General features: G+C 42.2%; 2 protein-coding genes across 2 annotated transcripts in view; one reads left to right on the plus strand and one right to left on the minus strand.

Annotated features, from left to right (window-relative positions):
• Window positions 1-457: 457 nt before the first annotated feature.
• On the plus strand, window positions 458-5,883 carry tyrp1b (tyrosinase-related protein 1b). The gene is made up of 9 exons (XM_008275997.1): window positions 458-504; window positions 1,393-1,751; window positions 2,021-2,129; window positions 2,749-2,962; window positions 3,181-3,385; window positions 4,644-4,811; window positions 5,093-5,272; window positions 5,349-5,495; window positions 5,572-5,883. Exons 1-9 carry the CDS (start codon window positions 491-493, stop codon window positions 5,775-5,777), a joined length of 1,602 nt encoding a protein of 533 aa, XP_008274219.1. The 5' UTR covers window positions 458-490; the 3' UTR covers window positions 5,778-5,883.
• A 5,193-nt stretch (window positions 5,884-11,076) lies between these two features.
• The window catches only part of LOC103353171 (multiple PDZ domain protein), a 41,982-nt gene continuing 40,606 nt past the window's right edge, over window positions 11,077-12,452 (minus strand). The window contains exons 41-43 of the mRNA XM_008275999.1: window positions 12,147-12,244; window positions 11,846-11,969; window positions 11,077-11,223 (exon numbers count right to left, since the gene is read on the minus strand). Coding sequence (XP_008274221.1) covers window positions 11,077-11,223; window positions 11,846-11,969; window positions 12,147-12,244 — 369 coding nt within the window. The remainder of the gene's footprint in view (window positions 11,224-11,845; window positions 11,970-12,146; window positions 12,245-12,452) is intronic.

Consider the following 12,452-nt stretch of genomic DNA (forward strand, 5'->3'; position numbering starts at 1 on the left):
TGTTGTTAATGTTAGACATTATGAAAAAACAAATTACATTACTTCATGTACACTTAACAAGTAAATTATGACTTTTTTTTTTGCTTGATTTTATTATCTGCAATCAAAAATAGGGAAAATCTATTAAATAATCATAAATTATTTTTTAAATTACAGTTAAAACCATTTAACATTCTTTTACAGTGTGGCTGAAACTCACAAACCTTTTCTCCAGGATGACTCAAGCATGAACGCTATCTTACAGTTGAGTCTTTTGTGAGTGACCACACGGACCAGCGTCATTTGGGCTCTGATCACAAGGCATGTGAATGAGTGTTTCAGAGCGCACTCGAGAACCCTCAAGTGTACCCATGTGTTCTGTGTGTATGTGTGTGTGTGTGCTTACACAAGCTGAAGAAAGGCCCGGTCATGTGCTTGATAGCTATTTAAGACAGAAGAGGGAAATGGGCCGACTCTTGGGGGGCTACAGTTCTGCAAACAGAGGAGCAGCATGCACAGTCAGAGGTAGGGGGAACACATTACACTGATTCTTTTTCTACATAATGAACTGTAGAATGCAGAACGTCTTACAACTTACTGGTATGAATGACTGCTTCGGCACCTTTACAAATTGAAAGCAGACACGAGACAAATGTACAATTAAGTCAGATGATGAAATCAGGTTTTATTTCGGATGGAGACATACAAAAGACTTCACACAAAACCCAGGCAGCGCTGTACCGACGAGTCCTCAATCATTCCAAATGTGCTGTATTTCTACAGAGGTGCAAAAATGTAGAACAGTTCCCCGTTTTTTTTCCTTTTTGTGTTTTAATTGGTAACTTTTCTTGAGTGGTTGTTATCACTGTTTTGTTGTAAAATAATTGCTCCTGCCAAATTATTAGTCACTCCTTCATTCATTCCTAATCAACAAGCTTCAAAAGACAAGCAAATCTAACTACAAAAAAGGTTGAAGCAAATCATCTCTTGTCGTCTATTGTTGAAAGCATTTCTGAACTTGTAAGAGTTGAAAGCTAATGGCTTTGTGAATTATGAATAATGACTCGTACTGCCTGCAGGGGCGTGTAAGAAGTGAAGTTTTGGAATAATGTTAAGACAATTGGCTTTAACAAGAGAACACAAACCGACTGAGTTGTTCTTGAGCTTAATTGAAGTGTAAGTACGTCTGTGGTGTATTGAATTTTTTGTCTTCATCTTACAAAATGTGTTCTTCGGAGAGACTCCGACCTCTTCACAACCATGAACATGATAAGTGGTTTAGAAAAAGAATGTAAAAAAAAAATCTAGACACGTAATGCATACCAACTCTCTCCGTATTTTCTAAAATCTCTACTTTACTCTGTCCTTACTCCACCATCTAACTTTGACCCTCTTTTTTTTGGACTTTGGTAGCATGTGGAGAGTGAGTCTCCTGGTGGTGACCTTGTGTGCCAGCCTGACGCTGGCCCAGTTCCCCCGGGAGTGTGTCACCCCTGCGGGGCTGCTGAGCGGCCAATGCTGCCCCTCTCTGTCAGGGGTGGCAGGGGATGAGTGTGGCTCCAGCACAGGACGAGGGCAGTGTGTGAGCATCGCTGCCGACAACCGCCGCCATGGACCTCAGTACCCTTATGCCGGCCGTGACGACAGGGAGAGGTGGCCGCTGAGATTTTTCAACCGCACTTGCCAGTGCAATGGGAACTTCACTGGCTACAACTGTGGGCGATGCAGACATGGGATGACCGGACCAAACTGTGATCAGAGGATATCTGTGGGTAAGAGGACGGATGCTGTTTGGGTTTAAAAAATTCAAAGCAACTTTTTTTTAATTTTCTGGGTCCTGCTGTGCCCTTTAAGATTTCACAGGTCTACATCAGCCGAGGGAATGAAGGCATTTATTGCCAGAGAAAGGAAATGTCTGTGTTAATTTTTAATAACATTTTCTTTCCTCTGCTCCTCGTTCGTTCCTCCCACACCTCGACAACCTCTCGTTCTCTCTCTTCCTTCCCTCCTGTCTTCCTCCACCCCATTAACCTCGCTCCAGTAAGGAGGAATATCATGCAGATGAGCACAGCTGACAAGCAGGCGTTTGTGAACGCTTTGGACCGAGCTAAGAGAACCATCCACCCTGACCTGGTCATCTGCACAAGAAGGTACATAAGTATAATAACATAAGCCTACTTAAAATTGATTAAATAACCGCAGTACAAAGGAGGATTGATTTTTTTTAAACAGCCACACTTAGGTCTCAAAACAGTGGAACACCCTACAATTTCCCAAGAACCTGTAGGCTTAAACTATCTGAATTACCAGTATAGCTAAGGGTGCAGTCCTGCTGGGCATTTTGAAATTATTGGTAAGATCATAAAATGTTCTTGTGGTAGCTTTCTGTACAGGCTGCAGGTAGAGCAAATAATCAGTTTAGGCAGGAGCAAAGGGAATTATAATCTTTTAAATAACTGTACATAAATCTGTGAATAACCTCCTTCTGAGTCAGCCGAGGATTGAAGCAGATTAATTTTTAGAGCAATTCTCACCTGCAGGTAGCAAAACCTTTTTTAACTTCTAATCAAAATTTTTTTATTTCTGCTATATTAATGGCCATGCCCGGGTTCTGAGCTACAGGCCACTCCTTATTAGTTCCCTTTGGCAGCAACATCGATGAATTTAATGTATTTCTACATATGTGTGTGGTTTAGATAAACGCATGCATCCTTTTACTTTTGGAGTCTGGAGGATAAACACAGTGACATTCGCCCTCTTATCTTTTAGGTACCAGGAGGTGTTTGGGCCCGATGGCAACACCCCACAGTTCGAGAACATCACCATTTACAACTACTTTGTCTGGAGCCACTACTACTCTGTCAGTAAGACATACCTGGGGCCGGGACAGACCAGCTTTGGAGGCGTAGACTTCTCCCACGAGGGCCCAGGTTTCGTCACATGGCATCGTTTTCATCTGCTGCAGCTGGAGAGGGACATGCAGGTGAGTAGAGGGAAGGTAGGGAGGAAGAAGAGGACAGTAGGAAGGAAAGGTAGTGAGGACATGGGGTGGGTGTTGATGATGGGAGTAACAGAGAGGGAGTATTGAAGAGGAAGGTTGGAGAAGATAATGTGAAAAATGTGGAAAAACTCTTCTACACACACTCATGCATCATTCAAACCACCCTTGAACACCTTTCTTCTCACCCTCCGTCTCCGCAGGACATGCTAAGCGACCCCACCTTCGCCCTCCCCTACTGGAACTTTGCCATCGGAGGCAGCGAGTGTGACATCTGCACCGACGACCTGCTGGGAGCCAGGAGCTCATTCGACATGAACTCCATCAGCACCAACTCCGTGTTCTCTCAGTGGAGGGTGATCTGCGAGAGTGTGGAGGACTACGACACTTTGGGCACCATCTGCAACAGTAAAGACAATCACAGGAATCTCACGCCACACCTCTCAGTAGCTGTTGATATACAGCGCCGCCTCAGCTGCATCAGAAAAAAGAGGGCAAAGAGCTCATAAAGCGAGCATGTAGAACATAAGCTACTATAAATAATACCTCACAGCTGTTGTGCTAAATTCGATATTGCTCGCCATTACTACAGTTTGTTTGGAACTACTTTAGATGTAAAACATTGCCTTCTCTACTGCACACTAGATTCAGATTCTTTTTTTCCAATTCAGCCTAATTTCTCAACAGAAGAACATACAATGGATTTCCGGCGTTAAATCCCAAAGTGTCATGAGATTTCCACTAGAATAAGGGAACTTTTATGCCGTAATAAGCTGCATAAGCCAAGACTTTAGGTGATCAGATTTGCAGGGATTGGATCTCGTTCCACACTGGCACCTAAATCACTACCTTTGCTTTAGTGTTCCAATATAGCACACACAGTTATTTCTTTCATCTGGAATAATTAAAATGTCAATCATCTTTCACTGTAGCACAATAAAAGGGAGATCTTTTTTTTAAAAACTGTGTAATGTGTAAGAAAAAAAAATGTTTGGTAACAGGTAGGACATGTGAGAGGCTGACACTTGAGCGATCTGTCTCATTACTCCCTTCAGAGAGTCATGAGAGGCCTGGTATTTCCTGCATCAACAAGCAACGTCTCCTTAAATGGGTTAGGGGGGGCGGTGGTGGGGGGGTTGCCTCATTTGTGCATGTGCTTGTTGAAGACAGGAATCTAGCAGTCTACTGGTTCCTTTGATCTGAGGGAATAATCTTCAAACAGACAGACAACTCAGTTATGTAGCCTTCTGTTTATGTGCTTGTGTGTAGGAGAGAAAGTACAAAAAAAAGAAAGAAAGAAAGAAAGAGATCATGCATGCAAGAAATAGAGAAGAAGAAGAAGAAGAAAAAAAAACTTCTGTTCAGTCACAAAGCTCCAACTCACTATTGTTGACTTTTATTGAATTATTTAAAACAAGAAAACTGCCATCCTGTCATGTTTAAGACAGATCAAGCGAGTTGAGTCTCCCACACAGAATTAGAGAGTGGTTAAATAATACAACATTTCTAATCAGATTTCTCTCCATTTCTGTGGAGAACACGAGCTTGAGTCTGAATTACTATCTGAGTGACCCGCTAACCAACAACTACGCTGTCATTGTGTTATCGTGAGGGTAATTATGTTTTACTCGAGTTACTAACCTTGGGTTCTCTCTTCATCGCTCAGGTACAGAGAGCAGTCCCATCAGGAGGAACCCTGCGGGCAACGTGGCTCGGCCCATGGTGCAGAGACTCCCCGAGCCCAAGGATGTTTTGGACTGTCTGGAGCTCAACACCTTCGACACCCCTCCTTACTACTCCACCTCCTCTGAGAGCTTCAGGAACACCATTGAAGGTGCGTGACTATGAGTCAGAGGTCATAGCCGGAGCGGGAGCTGGGATTTAGCATCCTCAGATCGACCAAAGGGGATTTATTCTGGGCTCAGCTCTGAAAATAAAGCTGAAGTACTGTGTGACTGTATAGATACAAACTCGAAGCCAAAAACACACTCACTCAATCCTCCGCCCACATGCACATATGGTTAGCTCCATCACAGCATTTGCTGTCCCTAATTTTGGTAAATCACAGCTTTCATTAAAATTTTTTTTCTTGTTTGTTTGTTACATGGTTTCTAGGCTACAGCGCCCCCCAGGGGATGTATGACCCAGTGATCCGCAGCCTCCACAATCTGGCCCACCTCTTCCTCAACGGGACAGGTGGACAGACTCACCTGTCGCCCAACGATCCCATCTTTGTTCTGCTGCACACCTTCACTGACGCAGTCTTCGACGAGTGGCTCCGCAGGCACCAACCAGGTAGACGAAGTCCCACCCAGAAACAGCAATATATTTCACTTTTAAGGACGACTAAACATATTTTTCCCGCCTGCAGGTGAAATCGTTTACCCCGAGGAGAATGCTCCTATTGGACACAACCGCCGCTTCAACATGGTTCCTTTCTGGCCTCCTGTCACCAATGCTGAGATGTTTGTCTCTGCCCCAGAAAACCTGGGATACTCATACGAGGTCCAGTGGCCAGGTGAGTTGCAGCACACACACATACATATCCACACAACTCAGTGTCCCCTGATGACCCTCCTCTTCTTTTTTTACAGCTCGTGCCTTCACCTTGTCTGAGATCATCACTGTGGCCGTTGTTGCTGCGGTGCTTGTGGTGGCTGTGGTGGGCGGTGTCATTGCCTGCGCTGTGCGAGCTCGTTCCTACCGCTCGGCCGAGGCCTTGGAGCCGCTGCTGGGGGAAACTTTCCGACGCTACTCAGAGGATGACCGCAGGTTGGACAAATCCCAGTCTGTTGTGTAAACCCACTCTCTTCTATTGAGGCCTTTAAACTGTCATGCATTTGTTTTGTGTTTCTTTTTTATTCCCCCATTTGCTCTAATAAAATTGAACTGGTTTGGAGCCCAGAGCTTGTCGTGTCCACGTCTGTATTTGTTATTAATTGCAGGTCTGGTGGATCTTTTGTTTAGCGCGTACAGCAGCACGGGTCAGACTGTAACCGAGGGGTCAGACTACCTGAAGCAGCTTCGAATGAATCTCCACTGGAGGTCAAAACTCAATCATATAATGACTCTAAATATAATTTCACCTTTTCAGCTGCCAACTAGATGTTGCTGCTACATGAATGTAGACTAAGTTCATTTCTCTGTCGGATGATGTCATACAGTCAGATGGCATGTTTGTGTTCACACTTCATCCATTTTGTGAACAAAAAGCTGCACTGTATGAGCACACCACAGACAGGTCTTTATGCTGCAGGCCTTCAGCTGCATGCGCAAATTTCCTTGTCTGAAGCCTGAGGCCAACTGGCAAATCACATCAGATGTAATGTTACTTCTAACCAATGAGCCAGATCAAGTCCATGCAAATTTCCATGTGTTAATAAGAGCACACGCACCGCCCTCATGTGGACATAAGGCATTACTGCGAAAGGAGAAACGCGATTTAGTTCACCTCTTTTACTTATTGAACTATCCTAAATCCTACATGTTGCTGAATGTAGGAAATAACGAAGACCTTTTGTTCCAGCATACCTGACGCAAAAAAGGAAAAATATCCTGAATTATTTATTTTGGGGACTCGATCGCGATAGATCCATCCAAATACTTCAATATGACTTTCAAATCTTTATGGAATTTTAACCAAATTACACCATTAACTACGATAATGGCACTTTAAAGCTGCTACATACCTGCACAGTCCATTCTCGGTTTAGAAGCAGCGTCAGGAAGGCATGTCTTGCCTCGAACAAAACCGATATAATTTGCAGGTAGTGCGGCTTCTGAACTGCACCACAAAAAAGATAAATACTTCATCTGCTCTCTAATGACCTTTCCGTCTGCAACACAAAGAAGGCCACATGCAGCCTTTGAATCGGAGTGTGCCAGAAAATACGGCCGCATGGCCATGCGCAATTACGCACAAAGGCGCGCAGCATGCACTGTTAATGATTCCATGTTGCGTTCGTGGTGGCTGTGAGTCATTGATGTTTGAGTCTGCGCTTGTTTTTCTGAGGATTATGGTGCTGGAGATGCATTTTCATGTTGATAAATTAAAGCTGCTCATTGTGGTTTTTGAACAGTGGAGATAGTAAGCCTTTTAGACCCATTTCGATTATTTGTAAGTTAGAGGAGATAAAGAAACATGAAAAAAAACGAACAAAACTTTATTCCTGGCAGACTAAAGAACAACTTCATGAAAGAAGCTTTAATGCAACTGTGAGAAACTCTGGGACAAATAACTTTTTTTAAAAAGTGAAAATGGATTGAAAACACAACGGCAAAAAAAGCCTTTGTAGGCTATGTCTTGTCTAAAAAGTAGTCAGCAAAATGAATAGTTAAAGGGCAGAAAAAAGTCCTTATAATCTGCATTAAATTATTTGACCTTCACATTCTTGTTTTAATAAGACAGAGTGGTTTTTAAAACTCTATAACCAGATAATGCGGCATGTCATGCAGTGCTTCTCTGCTCTAACCGCATGACTGTGTCTAATTATTTTTTGCTTCAGGCTATGCCACTGAATAAAAATGGATGACAGAGGTATGCGTGTTTCTCTATGCCAAATTTCCAATCAGTCCAGCTCATTTGTTAATGACAACCTAAACTCAGCGTTGGGGAATGACATGGAACTAGTGGCACCTTTTGATTGCTGTGATTAACTGTAGACCTTCAGTACAGTGGCTACATTGAATTTCCCTGTTGAGGTATTTTTGTCTTGCTTTAGAGGGGAGCAGGATTTCAAGACTCAGCACTGGACTGAATTACTTAGGATTGGCATTTTTGCAGCACAGGCTGATGTCCTGAAAAATTATCCCATGGGAATGGATGGAGAAAGAAGAGCTTTTTTTGGGATCTATCATCTGCTGGCTATTCTTTCCTTACCACCAGGTTACACTGACAGTAAAAAGACACAATCCTGTGGATTTATGAATATGGATAGATGCGACAGTCACACATAGTACAATCATTTGGCCACCGCTTTCCTCATGAGAAACAGGATCATTAGTGCCTTTCAAGTGTGCTCCTATGAAAGTCATTTTATTTTCAGCCGCAAAAAAACAAAACAAAACAAAAAAAAACCCATCACAGTTTTAGCATCTACTAAAATCGCTGTACTGCCGTCTACGTGGTGGAAAAAAGTGTATGAAGAGACACAGCGTGGAAAAGGTCCCGTTTCCTGTGACCTGCTGTTATATTCCTCATAAATGTTTGAGGGAGAGGGAATTTGAGCTTCGGTGTGAAAACCAGCACCTCAGTTTTCATGCTTAATGAGAAAGAAGAAAGAGAGATGTAAATGCATCTGCCCCCTGCTACTCCCACAAGAGTTGTAGGAGAATCTATTGAAGTGAACGCAGAAAGTTAAAGTGTGTTTTAAATGTTAAACAAATACCACATATAAGAAGACATTTTATTATTCACAAAAGAACAGCTATTATATTGCAGGGGACATCCAAGCTAAATGCACAAAAAAAGCATTTTGCCTTTTCTCCATCTTAAAACCCTCCTCATGCCAGCAGGCAAGCGATTGTTCATCTGGAGAAGGATAAACCAGACTGCGATGGCTGGGTTTCAATAAAGCTTGCAATGTGAACAGATGGCTTTGATTAATGCGGAGGCTCCAGACAGGATCTCCCTAGATACCTCCTATTTCCTAAATGAGACATTTGTGTGCAAATGTATTGTTTGTCAAGTTGTCACCAGTAACTCCAGTAATTAAACTCAAAGTTCTGTGCACTTACAAAAAAATGGCACAGGTTTACTCTCCCTCGGTGTTTCTCTGACTCAGGTTGAAAATGTCGTCCTAACTAATTTCTTCAGCTTTATAGACTGTTGTTTTTCCTCCAACTAATCCTCCTCTCCTCTCCTCTCCTCTCCTCTCCTCTCTTTTCCTCTCGACTACCCCGTGATTTAGAGCTGCCTGTCATTCTATGTACGACACGCACTTCATCCCGTCACCTTGACTAAACCTGAGAGATTCTGAAAATGTATTCGTGTTTGACAAAGACAAAGAGAAAGAGCGAGAGAGAGATGGAGACAAAGAGTACAGGCACTACAGTAAAACATTTCCAAAGCAAAATGCAGTTCACTGGTTTTGGAAATAGATGCAAAAATATGCATAAAATGCAAAAAAATTCTTGCATCTATCTAAAAATGTGACTTCAGGCCCAAGCACACTTGTTTAACAGTTCAGGAGTTTCCGATTTTCACACACACTTCTCTCTGGTGTGCATCGGTGGGCTTTGGAAAAGAAAAAAAAAAAGAAGTGATATCCACTGGCATATCTGACTCAGTGTTATTCCAGAGGGACATCACAAAGAATCAACTAAAAAAAAAAAGATTTCTGGGTTGTTGTCATCCATCATTAAAATATAACCATATCTAAGGTGCTTGTTTCACTCTGACCTTAAACGCAGAGGTACATCCAGGACTGCCGACAAGTGACACAATAAAGGAAAACTCTGAACCCTTGACCCCTGCAGTGAGAGGATCAGATGGCTCTGTTATGCTGTTGGAGGCATTTAGCTGGCATGGTTTGGGTGTACTTAGAGGAAAAGGTCATTGTAAGTCAATATTTAGCCGTTATGAGTGTTCTCCTTCATCTAAATGACGAAACCTTTCTATCTAAATTTAAGTGGGATCTTCCAGAATGACAATGCACCCACCCACAGGGCACAAGGGGTCACTGAGTGGTTTGGTGAGTGTGAAAATGACATAAATCACACGCTGGGGGCTTTACACTCAAGAGATCCAAACCCACTTGAGAGAGAATAGCTTCCTGAAGAATGGTGTTACAACCCTCTAGCTTTTCCTTTTATTTGTCACATACTTCTAAATGAAGAGAATAAAAAATAAAAAAAAAGTTTTGGATACAAAATTCTAACAAATGCACATTTAATAAGATCACTTATAGTAGATTCAGTTACACAATGTTACACAATGCCATACACAGAAGTGTGTGGCTATGAGGACTACTATTCACTTAAATAAACTGCAGTGAAGAAAAAACAAGCATCACAGTGTAAATAAATGAATACAAAACAGACACAATAAGCTCTCTAAATAAAGATTGCACATTACACAATAACAATACCTTCTTAAAGGCCTAAAAAAAAACCCTCAAAAAAACAGCTGCTCAAGTTAAAGACTGTGAAAACACTAATAAATAATAAAATGGTAAGTAGATGATATTCAGCAGCTGCTTTAACAGATGTAACAAAAATGCACATTTTTTTTTCCTTCTTCCCTTTTCTACCTGCTTAACATAAGGTAGTTATCACCGCTAATCGTCAGCATGTCATGTCAGACATTTGTCATCCAAGAAATCATATTTACCATTATGGAATATGATGAAAGGTGCACGGTCTTTTAAAACAAAAATCCTAAAACCTTATTGCCATATAAAAGATTGGCAGAAGCACTTGGCATGTACGGGGTCTTAGGAGTTCATCGCAGTTGTTCACTCTGAATGAGCAGCATTTGAGAGATAACAGTGCTGCGAATACATGTCACGTTGCAGCTCAAGAGGTGTTTACTAATGCGTTCACCTGTGTGGTCAACATATGCAGAAGAGCTGAGGATAGTGATTTAATCGCGTGTTTACATGGACAAAATTGCACATCAATGCACAACTATATTCTAAATATCCTAAATACGACAGCTAAGACAGAACTTATCACCAGCTGAACACTGTGGTATTGGCTTGTTTATCGCCCAGTTTTGGTCCTTTGATCTCTGCATCTTTTCTGTGGTAATTTTTTCGCATGTTTGATCCATTCATTATTAGGGGGTATAAACTATAACATAAACAGATGAGTTCAAATAAAACCTTCACTGGAATAGTATATACTGGAAACACTGTGTGCATGTGCGCAACGCACCCGAGTTGTGTTTGCGGTTAGAGGTAGCTTCTCCAAACTAAACAGAGATAAATTTAGACTCACACCATCTACTCCTTGTATGATTTCAAATGAAAACTACGTCATTTAAACTGTCCTTGGTCGCCTCCTTGGGTCTGTGTGAAGCAGTTCCTCGAGAAGCAGCTGCATCCGTTCAGGGCTATTTTGGGAGGATTAAATCAAAACGGGGCACGATGGGCCGCATCTCAGGAGAGCACGGTGAGGACCACGGTTCCTTTGGTCTTCTTCAGGATGTCCACGGCTTCAGCGTGAGTCACACCCTCCAGGCAGTGTCCATTCACAGCAATGATCTGATCTCCACGTTTCAGCCTTCTGTCCTCTATGGCTGCACCCTGTAGAGAACAAAGACAGGTCCGCCATCAGAGATCACACACAGTGCTGATAATGATAATAATGATGAAAACATATTTATGAAGAAAAGTAGAAGAAAATAAAATGATCCTGGAATGATTTCTAAATGATGAAACAACCATTTATATAAAAATAAAAAATGCCTTTTGATATAGTGCAACAGTATATATATAAATATATATACACACACACACACACACACACAATTATTAGTCTCAGTTGTTATTCTGTCGCTAAGAGTTCACAGCTGTTACAATCATGTTTGCAGCCTGAATTTGTAGCTGCCTACCTTACTTATAAGAAGACAAACACTGTGCCATGACTGAGCATCATTCTGTGATGGATGAAAATTAGTTTTCTCACACACAGGTACACGTAGAATAAAAACATACACTTAACAAAAACATACGCCTTTGATAGCAAAGACTGGTCAGTGCCTGAGAAAGGCTTGATTTGTTTATGAGAGAAAAAGCTCTCCCGTGTGATGTCGATGCTGAGGACTGATTTACAGACTGCCGTTAAACTCTCTTTCCTAACATCAACACCCTTAAACCCCCCCCGCCCAAAAAAAAAAAAAAAAAAGCCTGTTGGATGTTCTCTCACCTTGCTGAAGACAGTTTTGATGTAGATCGGCAGGTCTCCGTGAGGGCTGCCAAACCCTCCTACAATGCTGAAGCCCAGGCCTGAGGAGCCTCTCTCCAGAGTGATGGTCTTATATGTGCGAGCACTTTAGGGAACGAAATGCAAAACAGTGGATGCTTTTAAAAGAAAAGTGTTGCGTCGGCTCAGCAGGGAAGTCTGCTGGGGTCTAATGTTTTGTCTTATTCAGTGATTAAAGAAGGGGAGAACCAAAGCAAGATCATAAAGTACAATGCGCTGGAGATTGAAGGAAACCCAGTCTTACCAGAGGTTGTTGTGAAAGCAGGTCAGGCTGCCGGGTTGACCTGCCGGCCGAGCGTTGCTGTGATCCTTTGCGCTGCTTTCTCTAGAATCTGCTGCCACCTAGACGCACACATACACAGTGTGTTATCAAACTATATACAGTACTAAGGAAATGTTTCAGGCACTTTCTATCCTTATCCACGGGGGAGGACTGATTCACTCTGCATCTGAGCATGGCCAGGATAACATTAAGAGACAGAAGAAAATCCACAGAAGTTGTCCAAGATGCTTTAAGCAGCCTCTTAAAAACTGTGCACACGTGTACCTA

The sequence above is a fragment of the Stegastes partitus genome, unplaced genomic scaffold, assembly GCF_000690725.1.
Source record: "Stegastes partitus isolate 25-593 unplaced genomic scaffold, Stegastes_partitus-1.0.2 Scaffold63, whole genome shotgun sequence".
Lineage (NCBI taxonomy): Eukaryota > Metazoa > Chordata > Actinopteri > Pomacentridae > Stegastes > Stegastes partitus.